The sequence below is a fragment of the Taudactylus pleione genome, unplaced genomic scaffold (assembly GCF_031769625.1).
Source record: "Taudactylus pleione unplaced genomic scaffold, aTauple2 ptg000370l, whole genome shotgun sequence".
Taxonomy (NCBI): Eukaryota; Metazoa; Chordata; class Amphibia; order Anura; family Myobatrachidae; genus Taudactylus; species Taudactylus pleione.
The window spans coordinates 6,988,474-7,007,212 of record NW_028284771.1 but is presented as its reverse complement, the minus strand read 5'-3'; the positions used below and the strand labels follow the sequence as shown (position 1 = coordinate 7,007,212).

At 43.7% G+C, this 18,739-nt stretch overlaps 1 protein-coding gene across 3 annotated transcripts in view; it reads right to left on the bottom strand.

The window, feature by feature from the left end:
• The window catches only part of MCTP1 (multiple C2 and transmembrane domain containing 1), a 1,010,275-nt gene that overhangs the window by 447,889 nt on the left and 543,647 nt on the right, over positions 1 to 18,739 (bottom strand). For all 3 annotated transcript variants that reach the window (XM_088444636.1, XM_088444637.1, XM_088444638.1), the window contains one exon: positions 12,354 to 12,484. In XM_088444636.1, coding sequence (XP_088300762.1) covers positions 12,354 to 12,484 — 131 coding nt within the window. The remainder of the gene's footprint in view (positions 1 to 12,353; positions 12,485 to 18,739) is intronic.

The window sequence follows — 18,739 nt, the reverse complement described above, 5'->3', positions numbered from 1 at the left end:
ATGAAGAATGTAGCTGAGCAGGGGACTGCTCACTGAAGTACAAACCGGACCAGGAGGACCTTACTCACTGGGGCTCAGTAACAGTAGTGACTATGGCCCTGATTCAGACGTGGACGCTATTCCGATTCCATCGCAAATAGCCGATGTGTTTAGTTCTGACGGTGTGTCGGAGCCGAACTGCGCATGTGTTGTGATGGCCTTGCGACGACGGTCGCAGTGCAGCTCTAGACGCGGAGTGATTGATAGGCTACTGGCATTTGGGAGCGGTGAGGGATAGTGTGGGAGAAAACAGAGGAGTGTCATTTCCGCTTTGGGGGGCACGCCGAAGCCAGTGACTGCATCTTCCAATGCAGATTCACTGGCCCCTGCAGTTTAGTTAGGGTAGACATTCTGAGTAACCTCAGGGCATCTTCGGACGCAGGCACCAGATCGGAGAAGCTGACAGTGGATGTCTTTTTACAAAAGAGGGCTCCTGCAACATAGGCATATCTTCTCAGATCTACTGCCATCGAAGATGCAGCACCTATCCCTCTTGCGTCCACCTCTGAATCAAGCCCTGTGCTGGCTGGACCTAAGCAGCCCGACTGTCTGAATACTGCTAAGCATAGTTCCAAACTGCAGCAACCCACATCTCAGTGGGGGGGAGCAGGATCTCACCTCCATTCCTCATCATCCGCAGTGTAACGGGGAGAGATCAGGTAATAGTTGAGCCAATCTTCCGAACTTGGCTCCCAGTGTCACCTTTCTCCTCTGTTCTGCCGATGTGGCCACACTATTGCTTGTTCAAACATTTTAAATATGTATTTAAACACATCCTTATTAATATGGAAGTTCAATAGACTCAATCAATAGACATAAGTTTTGACACAAATTAAATTCTCATGTGTGACAAAACCCTTGTCTATTGGTTAAAGTTTAAGGCTAAATACTTTATGATTAGATTACTTTTTATATTAGAATTAAAGTATACTCAATAAAGATTTTTTGCTTAACGTAATACAAAATATTCTTGATGCACTAATATTTTTATGAGTCAGTTGCAAAAGAAACTCACCTGTCGAAAATGTGGACATAATTTCATTACCATAGGTGGCTTATACTATAAATATGGTCTATGTTGTGTAGTCCCCACCACCTTGAGAAAGACCTCTTGGTTGAGAGTTGAACACAAAAAAACTCAAAACACAATAAGCCAGTAAAAAGGTTAGCAATCTACATGTAAATAAGATACAGAATACAGGTCCCCTATTGGTTCATACATATTTATGTGTATTTAAATTGAAAGCTAAATATCCAGGAGGTACCCCAAAACTCTCCAATAGGGCACTACAAGGAGCAGCACTACCTGCCAGCTAGTGATGCCTCTCAAAACAGTGACATACACAATGTAAGCTGCTCAATCAATTTATTGGCTTAAACAGGTAATTGTAAGGGAGCAATTATCCAAACAAGAAATAATACAACAATTTCCCCCAGCACACAATTAGCCAGTAAAAAGTAGAGATAAGCGATTCAGTTTTGACTCCGTTACATTTGCATCTGAAAATGCCATCTTATTGGCTATTCAGCTCTCACATAGTTTGGATAACCAATAAGATGGCTGTTTCAAATCTGAACTTGCGTTAAGTTGACGAATAGTACTGAGTTAAAACCATACCGCTCGTCTCTATAAGAATAGGACAGCATTCTATATAAACGCATAAGACTTTGTTTACACACTTTTCCAAATATATATTAAACCACTCGCATCATCAAGGTGCATTTGCTAAGAGTTTAAACATTTATTGGAAATCTGTTTAAACAGGTGCAATGTATATTTGAGTCAGACTTTAATTTCTATCGCTGATGCTTGTAAAGAATCATTTCTGATCACAAAACTTAGACCTTACAAAGTGCTTTATTATGCACATAATGGAGCAGATGCTCTGGAAATGGGCGCACAAAAGTATGTACAATACTGAGTCATATGCATGATTGATTGCATCTACACTTATAAAGAAGAGGCATAACTGAGTTGTAATGAGGAGCTTTCATTTAGGCAAAGTTAAGTGATGGTGTGACGACGGGGCCTGGTTGGTGGCTTATATTTTACATAGGTAGGCTAGGGGCAAGTGCACACTGGTGTTGATAGATTAGGAGTAACATATTCCACTTTGCCTTCACTAAACATATCAACAACTACTGCCATTCCATGTACAGTATACCCATAACTACTGACCCTTCAACACTGACACATTCAGACAGATGGAAAGGGTGACTGTTTTAGCAAAGTACATTGTATCATGATGAGCTGCAATATTACAATCTCATAATCCTGAGTTCTAAATGTGCCTTAAAATAAACTAAAATAAAACATGTTTCTCAAGTGAGTCATACCACCCAATTTCTGATCTGAAGTTTTATCATTATTGTATTCTGTATAATTTATGAAAATTAAATTTTATATTTCTCTTCAATTTATCACATTTGTCCTTGTATTTTCTGATGCATTTTGGCTTATATAACTAAAGAAAATCTCTACTCTTTGGGATAAACTATTGATGCCTTTAGCTACAGTAAATTCATATTTTCTATTTAATTGTTATTATTTTTCATTTTAGTTCATGTTAAATTTCCACATTTTGGTGCACTTGCCAAATATTTTGGCTCTTGGCAGCATAATCCTTGCCAGGTCTATCTGACCTTGGGAAATAATCCAATGTCACAGCCAATTAAATTCCCAGCATGCAGATGCACAGTGACAAGGGTTAGCACCATTAACAAGGCATCATGAGGAAAGTAGTATTTGACACTAAAGGTTAGTTAGAAAAGTGTAAAATTGTGCTCCTTCAATCTAGTGTGTGTGTGTGAGCGAGTGTGTGCGTGTGTGTGTGTGAGCGAGTGTGTGCGTGTGTGTGTGTCATACTAACCAACTCTCCCTCATTCTCCGGGAGAGTCCCTGAAATAGCAGTAATCTCCCTGTAGAGTCTGCCAATCTCCCTGATAGCACCTTACCCCAATATGTAGCTGTTATATTTAAAAAAAAAATGAGATATATACATTCAAATGTGATCATTAGTGTAATTTCCCTGCATTGGTTATAAGGCACAATGACCCCTATGGCTACATTCTTTCACAATCCCCCTGAAACTGTGTGTGTGTGTGTGTGTGTGTGTGTGTGTGTGTGTGTGTGTGTGTGTGTGTGTGTGTGTGTGTGTGTGTGTGTGTGTGTGTGTGTGTGTGTCTCCTCCATAAATATGTAAGCAAAGAGTATAAACAGTTCTTCAAAGTAAATTTAAATGAGCAAGTTAACTTTTTATTTCCTATTTATTAACATTACAAAACAGTAATAAAACAAAACTGGGTAATAACTGACAGACAAAGCTGATGATTGTTGGCGGTTTCGCTCTCTGGATTTAAAATGCAATTGAATTAAATGCAAAACCAAGCGTGTTTTGCAGTTAATAATATTGACAGTTTCATTCCAGCAAGCAAACCCATCCACAATCGGCATCTTTGAAAATCCTCCACTCATGAAATTTAGCCATTATTATTGTCAACAATAAGCAACATCGTAACTGGAGCCATTTGAACTATAGATTATGCAAATTTGAAGTAATAATTTTATTCTGTAGGATGTTACAGTCATTTTTAGCAGTTCTAATGGGGTCAGTTAGGGGATGCCGGTGTTCGGGATCCCGATGCCGGCATCCCGACCAGGGGCAGAAGTATGGGAGACAATGGAGGCGCCTGCCGCCGGGCGCCTGCACTGAAGGGGCACCTGCTCCATCACCCACAATATATTCACCCCACATATGGCTGTAAATATGGAGGATAGGGGTGCACTAAATGATAACTTGCCTCCAGGCGTCTGGGATGAACTTACGCCACTGATCCTAACCAGGTTAGAATGCCGACGCCTAGTATACCTAATCTAGTGCCTAACCATAACCCTGCCCCTAGTGCCTAACCCTAACCCTCCCCCTAACCTTAGTACTTACCTTCGGGATTCCAGAGGTCAGGATGCTGGTGCTGAGAACCTGATAAGTGTCGGCATTCTGGCGTGGGCATCCCAACCACCGGAATCTCCGCGGGTTTTGACCGCATCCCGTTCAAATTAGGGATGTGCAGGCTCGGATAGGTTCGAGTTTGCACGTTGAGTTCGGATTTTTCCCTCCAAAAAAACGGAACTCAGAAAGAGGCTAAACGTCATCTTACATGGACGAACATCATCATTCCTGGCTTGTCCAGGAATGATGATGTTCGGCCATGTAAGATGACGTTTAGCCTCTTTCTGAGTTCCGTTTTTTGGAAGGAAAAATCTGAACTCAACGTGCAAACTCGAACCTATCCGAGCCTGCACATCCCTAGTTCAAATGCACCTGGAGGTGATATGGACATCACTACTTTGCTATTCATTTCAACTATGTCCATTGCTCCATCCAGTAGCAAATAATGTACAAAGCACATAAATATGTACATGTAAACAAAGTAATTAAAAAAAATGGCAGCCCCAATGATAGAATGACCAGTATAATGGAAATTGAAAATTCTAAATTTGCAGTTGTGTATGCACAGAAAATATACGTGAACTACAAGCCATGCTCTATGTATGACTCCAATCAAAATGTTGGGTCCATGGCCAGGAAACTCCCCAGACCTTAATCTCATTGAGAACTTGTGGTCAATCCTCAAGATGCAGATGGACAAACAAAAACCCACAAATTTTGACAAACTCCAAGCATTGATTAGGTAAGAATGGGCGGCCATCAGTCAGTATATGGCCCAGAAGTTGATTGACAGCATGCCAGGGCGAATTGTAGAGGTCTTGAAAAAGAAGGGTCAACACTGTATATATTGACTCGTTGCATAAACAATGTAATTGTCAATAAAAGCCTTTGACATTTATGAAATGCTTGTAATTTTACTTCAGTATGCCATAGTAACATCTGACAAAAAGGTCTAAAAACACTGAAGCAGCAAACTTTGTGACAACCAATACTTGTCATTCTCAAAATTTTTGGCCATGGCAGTAGTATCTCATTTACACTGAAACTTTACCTATAAGAAATGGTAGCTAACAACATCTGGAGATGGCATTAGCTACAGAGAGCAAGCCCCATAGACATCTATGGTACAATCTGTTATGCTAACGTTTGAGAAATCAGTTATTTAGGCCCCGATTTAGAGATGGACGGTATTGCACAGCCGCCGTCCAAAAAAATTGTAGACGCTGCCTCGGAACACCGCGATGGTGACCCTTTGGCCAGGCTGTGCAAGCTGAAGCTTTCCTCAACCTGGTCGGTGCCAGGCGCTTATGAGGCCAGGAAATCTGCATCCACCGCAGACCCTGACCTCGTCACTTCCGTTTCCGGGAATTGTGGCAAGGAACGCCTCCCAAACGCCGCAGTCTGTCAGTCAGGCTGAGAGACACTGCAAGTGGACACGTAGATGTAGGGTATATGCGCAGTGCACATTCTGCATGCGCAGTCCTCCAACATATGGAGATGTGCGCTAACTATCAGGTTAGCGTACATCTCTGAATCAGGCCCATAGGCTGAAAAATAACATTTAAAAGCTGAAGTTAGGGCTTGATAAATAGGCCACTTAACTGATAAAAGTATAAGGAAGAGGCCCCATCAAAGGTGAAAACACCCCACAACATTAATTTCCCCACTCACCGCCACAGTATTTCTGAAATGTAATTCTCTTTAATGACAACAGAGCTCTGTCTTGGGCCAGCAACAGCAGTTACTGTACTTCTTAGGGCGGTGAGCAGTCAGTCATAAGTGACACAATTGAGTTCTCACTTTATGCTGGCTTTCCTTGCTATATGCTTACTGCAATAGATTATATTTTCAGAATTGTATACCATCCATTTACAAAATATATATATTATTATAATGTTGATATTATCTTCATTAATCAGTGTAGTTCTTTGAATTCATCAAGAGGATCTTTGTTTTGTTTTTTTGAAGGATTTCAAGATACATCAAGAAAAGTCATACAAAAGAGTGTAGGGGAGACAACAACCAATGAGTACGTACATTAAAGTAGCTAATTATGCATAATAGTGAGACAGGCAATAATAATACAAAATTATTAGAAAATTGTAAAGAAAGAAATGGGGAGGTCGGGTGTTCAGTATAGTAGACGTACTGTTGGTACCATTTAGTCAGAGAAGAGGAGTATTTTTACAGGACTGAGCACTTATAGCTCTGGTTGCATATAACGTGTCCCATTACATGCTTATTATGTGATTGAAGGCGAGTAAGATATTGATGGGGTAATGTAATCTCTGGTGAGGGGTTTAGTCTTATCTTTACCACCCTAAATATTAAATGTAATCCCATAAATTTTGTATTATCCATATGAATGATTCTAGGAGGATCATATTTGAGTGTATATGTTTATATATTTTTTAATTGATACTTTTTTCTAGGGATGTGCAGGCTCGGTTCTACTCGGTTCCGTTCGTTTTTTTTTTACCGAATCTTATTGGCTATCCAAAACTCATGACAGCTGATACCCAATAAGATTCGGTAAAAAAATCCGAATGGAACCGAGTAGAACCGAGCCTGCACATCCCTACTTTTTTCTATGGAAAAATTGGTCCTACTTACAAAAAAGTAAAGATGAGTGGTTTGGTTTTGGCTCGGATCTGCCCACCAAGTTCAGATCTCAGAATGACACTAAATATCTTTTATCATGGACAAAGATGATGTTGCATCCGTGAAAGATGGCATTCCAGAGGCAAACGCAGGATTTCTAGAGGGCGGTTTCCAATTGGTTAATTTTAGAGCGAGTGTGGCCAGCCCATGAAGAAGGCATAACTAGCACTTATACAGCTGTAATATTTGTCATACAAAGTGCAGTGTATGTCATAAATCCGACATATACAGGGCCAGCAATCATAGTTATCCATTACATGCGTCAGTAGGGCCATCCTGCCCGAGCTGAATGTTTTTATTTCAACTGTGGGCACAATTCCAGAGCATTGGAGCAAGTCCAGGAATTTGGGAGCGTGGCAGAAAAACTTATCTCTACCCTGGATCATGGTTACCGACATTCTGGTTTCCGGGAGACAGCAGCCAGATCGGCATGGCAGGGGGGCGGAGCCGGACAGCTTACTGTCAGTTATGGGCGGAGTGGGGCGCTGCTATTACAGCCATTGTGAAGCAGGGGCGGGGCCAAAATTGTGCGATTCGCATCATCCGGGAGCGGCACCCGATTTTCAGGAGGCTTTCGGCTGAATCGGGAAGGTAGGCAAGTATGCCCTGGACATATATGTATATGTGGTTAGCGTATGTCATACAGTAATTATAATTATCCGTATAAATGGTCTATAGTAGTGCACCCCTAACAGTGCATGTTTTCCAGATCTCCTAGTTGGTGCACAGACATAATCATCACTGGTTGTTGTAATTATTTCACTTGTAATACGGAGATCTGTAAAACATGCAACTGTAGTAAAATTTTATTATATACTGTTATTGTGGTCGTGGTGTAGGCGTTTTGCCTTGTTCTAATTGGAACATCTGCTGAAATATTCCAAAGTGTTGTCAATTAACAAATTAAATTTAAACCACATCTCATCTATGCCAGGTTCTACCAGGGGAGGGAGGTGAAACCAAGCGGAAGGAATCACAGTCAATGTTTGCTTATGCGACTGACTCTGAATTGGTTGCAAAGAAGCGAATGGATTTGTGATCGCATTTTTCTATGCTGGATGCGACTGATTCTGAATATTGGTCATTGTGTACTACCCTCTTGTGCTTCTCCCTACTTTAGTTTCATCTACTTCTTACTCACCACTAGGGCACCTAACACTTGGTTGCTTATGCTCTGTTGCTTATCTGGGTGTTATGCTCGCTAATGTAGCAATATATATTATCCATGCCCTGGTCCTGTATTGTATTACTCTGTAAGTCACTGGTCAACAATTTGTTTATGTACTTTGTAAGGCACTGCGGAACATTTGTGGCGCCATATAAATATATGATAATAATAATAATAATAATAATAATAATAATAATAATAAAAATAATAATAATGATACAGTGCATCTGATAGTCTATTTAATATAGATTATTTAATAGCTTAAGAGCTAGTAACACCCCCTGTAAATAAAATAAAATGCTATACGGAAGCAATCCTATCATTTATAAAAAAGTTTGTACTTAGCAGGCAACTGCAGATTTTATGAAAAATTGGAAGAATTAGATTAAATTTGTTGGAAACTACAAAATCGAACTTTAATTGTATTTATTTGTAAAACAATGACTAAAATTTCAGCATTTATCATACCTGGCTCATTAATTGGTACCATTTAACAAAACAAAACCAAAAAAAACTTGTTATTTTACTTTTCCCACTGAAGTTAATGGCTGATAGGTGTGATATGTTTTGGCCGATGCACCACAACAACTGTGTTTTTTTTGTTTTTGTTTTATTTTTTTAATTGCATTTGGATAGGATGCATATTAATATATTTAAAAAGTGTGATCTTATATGGGATCTACTTTGATATGCAGGTCCATAAGTGGCATCCAGTTTAATATGCAGACTCATATCTGGCATCCAGTTTAATATGCACACCCACATCTGGTGCAAAGTTTCAAATTCAGACCTCTATCTGGTGACCTGCTTAATATGCAGGCTCATATCTGATTCTTATTTTAATATGCAGACCCCTATTTCGTGACCATTTTAATACAGCTAGCCTATCTGTTTCCCATTTTAATATGCAGCCCCCATTCTGGTGCCCAGATTAACATGCAGACCCATTTCTTGTGTCCAGTTTTACAATTTAATGCCTATCTGGCAATCCATGTAATAGCCCAGCCCCAAATCAGGATCTCAGTGTAATATGCAAACGCCTACTTGATGGCCACTTTAATATACCGGCCTCTTAGTCAGGTGCCCAGTTTATTATAGAAACCCCTAAGTTGTGCTCAGTTTTGAATTCAGATTTATATTCGATGACCTGTATCCCCATCCATATCTAACAATATCTGACCAGGGCTGTCGAGAGCTGAAAAGGGACCAGGTACAGGGGGAGAAGACAGCACGCCCCCCCCCCCCCCCCAAAAAAAAAAAGAAAGAAAGAAAGAAAAAAGAATATCATGCTCTTCAACAAGCCTAGGCCCGGGTAATTAGTAGCCCCTTCGGTACCCCTGTATCTGACCGGTGCCCAGTTTAACATAATAACTTTTAGCTGGTGAGCAGTTTGATATACAGTTATCAGTATATAATATGCAGGGGTTGGGTATGGATTGCTGGCGGTCAGGATACCGCTGGTCAGAATACGACAACGGCATCCCGACAGTCAGAATCCCGACACCCATAGATAAGTATGCTAGCACTAACCCTAACCCTCCCTCCCCAGTGCCTAAACCTAACCTCCCCTCCCTAGTGCCTAAGCCTAACATCCCCGCACCCTAAACCTAACACTCTCTCCCCGATGCCTAAACATAACCTACCCCGTAGTGCTTACACCTAACCTCCCCCTACCCGCACCATAAACCTAACCCTCCCTCCCAGGTGCCTAACCCTAACCTTCCCCCTAGGACCTAACCCTAACCCCGCACCCTAACCCTCCCTTAACTGCTGATACTTACCTTCCTAATGACGGCGGTCGGGATACTGGTGCCGAGATCCAGACGCTGACGGGATTTAGACCGTCGGCACCACGCATGCAGGGATGCTGACTACATCTCACTATGCAGACCCTTGTGAAACTATATCTGGAGGCCAGTTTAATATACAGAACCTTATCTGGAGCCCAGTTTAGTATGCAGAACCTTATCTGGAGGCCAGTTTACTATGCAGAACCTTATCTGACGGCCAGTTTGCTATACAGGACCTTATCTTGAGGACAGTTTATTATACAAAACCTTTTCTGGAGGCCAGTTTACTATACAAAACATTTTTTGGAGGTTGATTTACTATACAGAATCATATCTGGGGGCCAGTTTAATATGATGACCCATAACTTCTGCTAAGACCCATCAGCTTTCTTCTCCGAGTCCTTGTCACAGTATGTCAGCCTAACATCACTGTTTCCTGCCCTGCACTTAACTCTGGGCCTGATGCAGAGTTGGGAATAGAGTAAGATATGGCAAGTATCTGTGCATTTTGGTAAAACCATGCTGCACTGCAGGTGGGGCAGATGTAAAATGTGCAGAGATTGGCCGGCTTCAGTGGTGCTTGGAGATTACATCTTCTCCAAGCGTCCACTGCCGGGCTGACCAGAACGGAGCAGTGCACCACACCCACCCTCTGTGCCTCCAGACCGCTTCGGAGTAAGGTAAGGGGGTCTCGGAGGGATGGTAAGAAGTGCTGCTCACCTGCCCGGGAGAGCCGGGTCAGTGCTGACCTTTCTCCGGTGTGAACAGCATAGCTCGGATCGGCGCCGCAGTGTAAAAGGGGGTCTGTCCTGGCTCTGATCCGGGTTGGAAATGTGTTCTAAATCCCAGGTCAGACCTGGGACATTGGTGTAAAAGGGGTATTAGATGTGGGAGGGGCGTATCCAAACTGACATCTAAATTGCAGTGTAAAAATAAAGCTGTCCAGCATTTGTGGGCTGCATGCAAAAGCAGCTAGTATTTACCCCATATGCGAAACATTTTTACGCATTTGCACCTCTTGCATTGCAACATGGTTTGTCCAGGTACAGAGTTACTTGCTCTATCTTACGCTATTCCCATTTCTGAATCAGGCCCTCTTTCAGGAAGTCAGAATTCAGCGCAGCAAAGGTCAGTCATTAATAGAAGTGAATATTAGCTGCTTGGGACAGAGGGGAGCGAGGGATGCAAAACACACACAGGCAGGTGTTAGATGCTGAATGTTCCTGCCTCCCCTATCATCTCCCCTCATGGGTGCTGTCTGAGGTGAGTTGCTCAGCTCATCACTTGATTAATATGTCCCTGAAGGCAAACTACACACACACAACTCTACAGAAGAAAACATGCAGACATTATGGCACATTTAGTGTAAGGTCTATCCAATGTATACCTGTGAGTATACAGAAAACCATTAAATAACAAGTATCATATTTGTCTAGATGACAGCATGTCAAAATCAGAAAAGAACGATTGCTATTATTATTCCTTTTATCCTGAAAGTTACAGTGGTACAACTAGTGTTCTTTCTAATGCTGTCTCCCACCTTAATGTGCATAGAGTGCTAGTGGCATAAAACAAAAGCTGACAGGAAAGGGAAATAGATGCAATTGATAAGTAAGATGGGTACATATTTGAGGGTGGTCTGCTTCCCAAAATAATAATTTCCCACCGCCTCTCATTATTGGTGCTATAAAAAATTTATAAAAGGGGATCATGTGACCCTCTCTGTTATCTGCATCTGATCAGTTCACTATTGCTATGAGAGTGGTTATAACTAAATGAGGGGGTGGTTATAATAACTGTATGAGGGGGAGATTAGTAAAGAGGAACTCTTGCCAAGCTAGTATTAGCCAACCTCTGCTACCTGACAATTCCTGGAGAACCTCTGTGCCAGGTAACTGTAACTCATCCATGGCTCAAGTATACAGAAGAACTTACACAAAACCCACCATTCACTGCAAATTTATGATAATGCTAATAGGCAAACAGTCAGTGTGTCCCCAAATCTTAATACATTTGCTGTGAGCAATGTATAAATTCAGCGTTCTACGGGTTGTGGAGCTCCCAACCCAGCTCCCAACCCAGTCCCCCCTTCCAATGCATCTTCTTGGGTCACAAATAAGGTAAAACAATAATAGAAGTCTGTTACCACTTATCCTGCTACTTTGGGAGAATGGGCATTGTGAATCAAATATATTTTTAGTGAATATGGGACCATCTGGGGATAATTGGGATACATAGGACCAAACCTGTGTACTGAGACCATTATCACCACGGGCGAGACATGCATAGGCCACAGACATACTGCTGCAGTTCTGCCACTCGAGAAGATGGGGGTTTAGATAACAAAAGAATGGGATGGAGACTCCGGTAAGCATTACTGAGATGAACGTGTCATACAGAAAATTTCAACTTAACTGCTGAGTGAGTAAAAGCCACACAGTAACTAGCCCATTTTAAGACCATTACTGACGATTTGAAGCATATGTATTTTTACATTTGCGAAAATTATGCACAGATTAGTGTGAGCCTTTTCGGAATTCATTTCTGGCACTGCATCCATTTCTAAGCCACATAATATTACATGAAATGGCTCTCCAAAAATGACTCAAATATGACATCTTCTGGCTAAAATATGAATTTGCATTAAGTTTTTTTTTTAATTTCAGATATAACTGCAAGAAAATATCAAGTGCAGTACAGCACAAATTAATTCACGTACATTTACTGTCTTCTGCAGTCACCCACCTTCCTATAAAATCATCTCTCTTGCCGGCATCTTTATCCCATACTGTGATGTCAATTACACCTCCTTGCTCATCAAAAAGATGCATGTTAAACTGCTCTCTCCACTGAGGATTCAGTGTTTTCGGAAGAGTCTGAAAGAGATATTAACAGCATTATTAGAACAGATTCTAATACTTGTTTGTACTGTATGCAGATGAAATGATACAAGTGCAGAGAAAATATAAGTTCCACAGTATATTTACACTACGTGTTTTGTGCGTATCATGCGTACAGAACTTCAATTATTTTATTGCAGCTGCTAGACCTGGGGCTGATTGAGGGGCCCTGGAAAGCTGCTGAGGGGGACAAATGTCCTCCTTTGCAGCGCACGAGACACGTGCGGCACCGTGAAGTTCACGGTGCCACACATAGCCGGATTTGGTCATGCCCTTTCCCAGTACCCGGTTCCCGCGAATGTCACAATGGCCCCTTGGCCATGCATGAATTTTAATTGGCTTTTTTTTTTGCATGCACAATGGATGAGACAGTTACAGTAACTTCACTTTTAAGACTACAAACAGTGGCAAACGCAGGATTTCTAGAGGGGGGGTTTCTAAATGCATGATTTTAGAGTGAGTGTGGCCAGTCCATGAAGAGGTCATAATTACCACTTATCCAGCTTCAATATGCGTCATACAAAGTGTAGTGTGTGTCATAAATCCAGCATATACAGGACCAGTGATCACAGTAAGCCATTAGATGTGGCAGTACGGCCATCCTGCCTGAGCTGTATGTTTTTATTTTAAATGTGAGCACCATTCCAGAGTATTAGAGTAAGTCCGGGGGAGCAGCAGAAGAACCTAGCACTGCCTTGGACATATATGTAAATATTGGGCTCTATAGCAGTGTATCCCTAACAGTGCATGTTTTCCAAATCCCCTAATTGGTGCACAGGTTAGATTACTGGCTGGTACATGTTAAAATATCCACAGGCGGTGATATTTATTTCATTTATGATACTGAGAAGAACATGCAGCGCTAGTAAAATTCCATTATATTACTATTTCTATTGTGGTCATGGTGAGGGCTAGGGAGGGGGGTTTCCAGGCAGACAGAAACCCCCCCTGTGTTTGCCTATGACAAACATATAAATTTAAGTTGTATATGTGGGCCTGATACGTAGTTGGATGTACAGTTTATAGTATACAGTGCAGTAAGGGCATGTTTGTCTAATTGTGAACAAGTGCAGACCAGCATGGAGACCCAGATTCCCCCTTCACTAGTCATATCCATTGCGAGTGCCTGAGGTCTGGTGCAAATGCACAATGATGATGGTCGTCAGCAACAGCGAGCAGCTTCTAATTGGCCGATTGTGATTTCACCTCTGATGCTTTCGTCATTGATTGTCCATATTATATGATTTTGTGGATAGATTTCAAAATAATTATTTTTGTAAATGATAAGGAATATGATACTGTATCTGCTGTATTATAAAAGGTATTTTAAATAAATGAAACCAAATAGCAAGTGTATTTTTTACTATCAAAACATTTTTGCGCTTATGACTTGTTCATTCCTGTTCATTGCTTCCCGGTCATTCCATAGGGTTTTACTGCATCTCTCTATTCTGTGCTATAGTGCTGTAGAGTCTGCAGCCATAGTTCCTGCACCCTCCTCCAATGTGATGTAATAGGGTTTACAGACAACTATCACTGCTCTGGGTCATTGTCTGCAGTGTCATGGGCTGACATGTAGAGCTTAGGGAGTCCACAGCTCAGCTTCCCAGTGCAATGAGTAATGTGCCTCTGTCCTACTCAGGGGCTGGCTGGCAACTTTTAGCCTGGGGGGCAAGTCCAGAGCACTGGCCCATAAGTATCGGTCTATCCTTAAATGGAGGGTTTTTTTATGGGAATCGTTATGAATTACTGCTGGACCCCTTGCCGGCGGTTCAAATCCCGACAGCGACTGGCCGACAGAGGAAGAAATCCCGATTGTCCCTAGGTAAGTATTGACTAACCTATTCTACCCCCTAACCCTAACCCTCCCTTAGGGGTGCCGAACCCTAACCTTCCCCCCCAGTGCCTAACCCTAATCCCCCCTCTAAATGCCTAAACCTAACCCCCCCTTCCCCGCCGCCTAAACCTAAGTCCCCCGGGGGGTGCCTAACCCTAACCCGGCGGGGAAGGGGGGGTTAGGTTTAGGCATTTAACCCTAACCTCCCCCCGGGGGTGCCTAACCCTAACCCTCCCTCCCCCTAGCCTAACCCTAACCTCCCGGGGGGGTGCCTAACCCTAAGTCCCTCCCTGGAGCCCTAAACCTAACCCTCTGCCCCCCCCCCCCCCCGCAGCTGTTCACTGCGGTGCCCGGCATCTGCTCGATCAGGATGCCGGGCGCCGGTCTCCCGACGTCGGTCAAATGACAGGCGTCTAGATTTAGATGCCTGTCATTCGTCCCTAGTCGGGATAACAATGTCCGGAAGCCGGCGGTCGGCAATCCGTCCGCCGGCTTCCAGAATGTATACCTTTTTATGATAACAGATGAACCACAAAAGTACACTTATTGTTTTTTAGCAACATCTGCATGATTTCCGTAGCCATACAATGGTATGGTGAGGTCACGAGTATGCCTGTTCCTTGTATAATGTTAATTATATTAAGGCTGCATCTAAAAAAACGGATTTCTCAATAGAGAATTCCGAAGGGGGGGGGGCAGGGTGTTTAAGGGGCTACACCTCAAAAGCTATAGGAGGTACCGAGTTGAAATTTGGTAGGGGCGGGTAGAACTGTCGCACGGTGCTGCATGCCAAATTTCAGGACATAAACATAAAAAATGAGAATTTGGGAGTAATCTAAAGCTCCAACTGCCACATTTTTCTAACATTCTCAATTAGGAAAACTTTTCTGCAGTAGTCTATGGGGGGTTTTTTTGAGAAGGCAAAACTCAGGATAGGTGGCAAATTTAGACTTGGGGTTTGTTTTATTAGGCAGCTATTGTGCCAGGGTACGTGCTTTTGGGGTTTAGGTAAATTAGAAAGTTACAGTTTTTAAACTATTACCTCAAGAATGCGCCATTGTAGAGATAGGACTTTTCAACTTGTTGCGCAGCCTCAGTAGGAGCCTGCAGCAGGTGTAGTCATAGTGGCTTCACTTGGGTTCAGCAAGATGGATGTTGTTTGCGGGCGGTAGCGGGGTCCGGGGAGCAGGAAGCCGGCGTTTGCTGCGGCCGGGATGCGGAGGAGAGGGGGTAGGGGTTAGCGTGCATGAGCTACGCCCGGGAACCGGGGACGGTAGCGGGCGTTAGCATCGGCAGTGCGGGCAGCGGTAGTGCAGGCGTTAGGACCCGGGAGAAGTAGCAGCACACAGGATGCAGGCTCAGATCTGGTAGATCCATAATACCTGCTTATGTGTTTAATTAAAAAAAAATGGCATGGCCCCGCAGCCCAGAAAACAACCAGCACCGGGCTTTGGAGCTCCAGTACTGGTTGTGCTAAATACAGGGGACAAATGACGTAGGGGGTCCCCCGTATTAAGCACAACCAGCACAGGGCTCTGAGCCGGTCCTAGTTCTGGATATTACAGGGGGAAAAAGTGCGTAGGGTTCCCCGGTATTTACCAGAACCAGCACCGGACTCCTTCTAGCGGGGGGGTGATGCCACAGCCAGGGGAGCCCTTTCACCGGGCCCCCCATTGCAGCATCACCCCTGACCGCTAGTCAGCCCAGACCGGGGATCCCTGGGGAGTTGGGGACCTCCCCAATAGAGTGGTCCCCCTCCTCAGGGCACCCCAGGCTGATAGCCCGTAGCTATCCCCAGCACCCCCTGGGCGGTGGGTGTCGGGTTGATTATGTAAAGTGTGATGCATATGAAAATATAAATATTGTCTTTTGCTGTGGAACTACAGTTCCCAGCAAGCCTCCCCCGCATGCTGGTACTTGGAGAACCACATGTATCAGCATGCGGGGCATTACGGGCTTGCTGGTACTTTTAGTTCTACAACAAGAGCAATATTAAAAAAAACAACACACAGTAGAAAAGTACAATTTTATTAAAACATACATGTACACACACGTACTCAAACATGCACACACTATCTCACATACTCACCTAGTATCCCTGAAGCCAATCTGTCCTCTTCTCCAGTAGGTAATCCAACGGGGAGTACCTGTAATAAAAATTCCATACTCACCTCCTCCTATGCGTAGATCAGGTCCTCTTCACACAATTCATGGTCTTGGTGAAAAAAAAAAAACAAGATACCCAGACCCTCGCACATTAATAGTGTTCTCCAAGAACACTACTACCCGAATGACAGCTCCGCTCGAGATTTCAGTACAGAAATCCCGGTGCAGAGCGCTCATTGGCTGAGAGAGGCGAGCCTTCCACCTCTCAGCCAATGAGCTGTTCTCACCATTGACTTCAATGGTGAGAACCGAGCATGCCCTTTTCAAAAATGGCGCCGCAGCGCCATTTTTTAAATTCAAAGATGGCCGCCGTGAGCCAATCACAACTCGCGACATCATCGCCCCACCCCCTTGGCTGGCTTAAATATAGCCAGCGCGAGGCCCCAACCATTCAGTCGACGGCCGGGCAGCTGGAGAGACCATCTGAAGAAAGAAGATGCCGCGGAAGCCCTGGATGGGCGGAGGCTGCTTAGAAGTCCTGGGGGAGTGGCTGCCAAGTAAAAGAGATTAAAGGCTGCCGCCCCACAGGTGAAGGTACGACATAATAAAATATTTAAAAAACCGGTGTCTGTTTGTTTTATTTTAATATTTCTTTTGCAGGGGTACTATAGGTGCCAGCAGGCTCTAAATGCCCCGCCTGCTGGTATTTGTGGTTCTCCAAGTACCAGTATGCGGGGATGCCTGCTGGGACCTGTAGTACTACTGCAAAAGACAATATTTATATTTTCATATGCACCACACTTTACATAATCAACCTGGCACCCACCGCCCAGGGATGCTGGGGATAGCCACGGGCTATCAGCCTGGGCCTGGGGTGCCCTGAGGAGGGGGACCCCTTTATTGGGAGGGGTCCCCAACACCCCAGGGATCCCCAGCCTGGGCTGACTAGCGGTCAGGGGTGATACTGCGGCTGTGGGGCCCGGTGAAAGGGCTCCCCTGGCTGTGGCATCACCCCCCGCTAAAAGGAGTCCGATGCTGGTTCTGGTAAATACAGGGAGACCCTGCGCACTTTCTCCCCCTGTATTTCCAGAACCAGGACCGCCTCAGAGCCCTGTGCTGGTTGCTATAAATACGAAAGACCCCCTACGTCATTTGTCCCCTGTATTTTGGCTACCAGCACAGGTTCTGAAAATCCTGGTGCTAGTTGTGCTTAATACGGGGGACCCCTACGTCATTTGTACCCTGTATTTAGCACAACCAGTACTGGGGCTCCAAAGCCCAGTGCTGGTTGTCCTCTAGGGGGCGGGGCTACGCCTTTTTTTTCCCACATTCAATTTTTAACAGATGTGTAGATTGATCTCACTGCTGCATTCGTGCATCTGTGACTTATTGATTTGATTTTCTCAAGTGCATACGCAATGGCAGTGAGCCCTCTGTCGCCCACTGATGCCCCCTTTGCACTGCACCGCTGCCACTGCTCTGCACCACCGCTGCTGCCGCTAACACATACGCCTACAGCCGTCTCACACTCTGCACCTCCTAAACCAACCTCCTGTGTGCTGTCACCTCTTCCACCTGCGTTAGTGTACCATTTTGTTGCCCTTCTCCCCTGCAGGTGGCTCGGTTTGCTCATCCAAACCATGATAGTTAATAAATTTTAAAAAAGCTATGAAATTCCAGACAAAAAACTTTATGGTTTCACATGTCCCATTAAGGTTGCTTAGACATGATCTGAAATTTCACAAAACCTATTGATTTTATAATGGACGTGTTCCTTGCGCAATACAGATATGGTATGCCATCACCCCCTGTGGTTAACTGCAGATTCAGCACTCTCACAGAATGAGATTGCTGTCACTCATAAAATGGTGGAGCTGCTAATTCACAGAATTGTGTGATCATTGGAATACACACATGCAGTCTATGCAACTGAGGTTTGAGCAGTTATGTGGCTCCCATATCCCACTCAGTGCCCACAATCTTCCCATTTGATCACCAAAACAATCTCACTGGCTTCCAACATCCTTCGCACTGTAGAGAAGCAGGCAGAGGGATTGGAGAGTCCAGGAAGCAAGTCTCATGAGGTGTTGTTGTACCTCTGCCAACCATTGAGTTTTACATTAGGCTTGCTTACAACCAATGTGCTTAGGGATAATGTGCTAACCCTGCCTACTTTTGTGCTGCCCGTACTAATGAATTACTATTTAATTTGGTAACACCCACATGATGCCACTGTAATTTCCCAAACCACACTTGAGCGTCATTAACCAACTTTTTAACCAATAGCT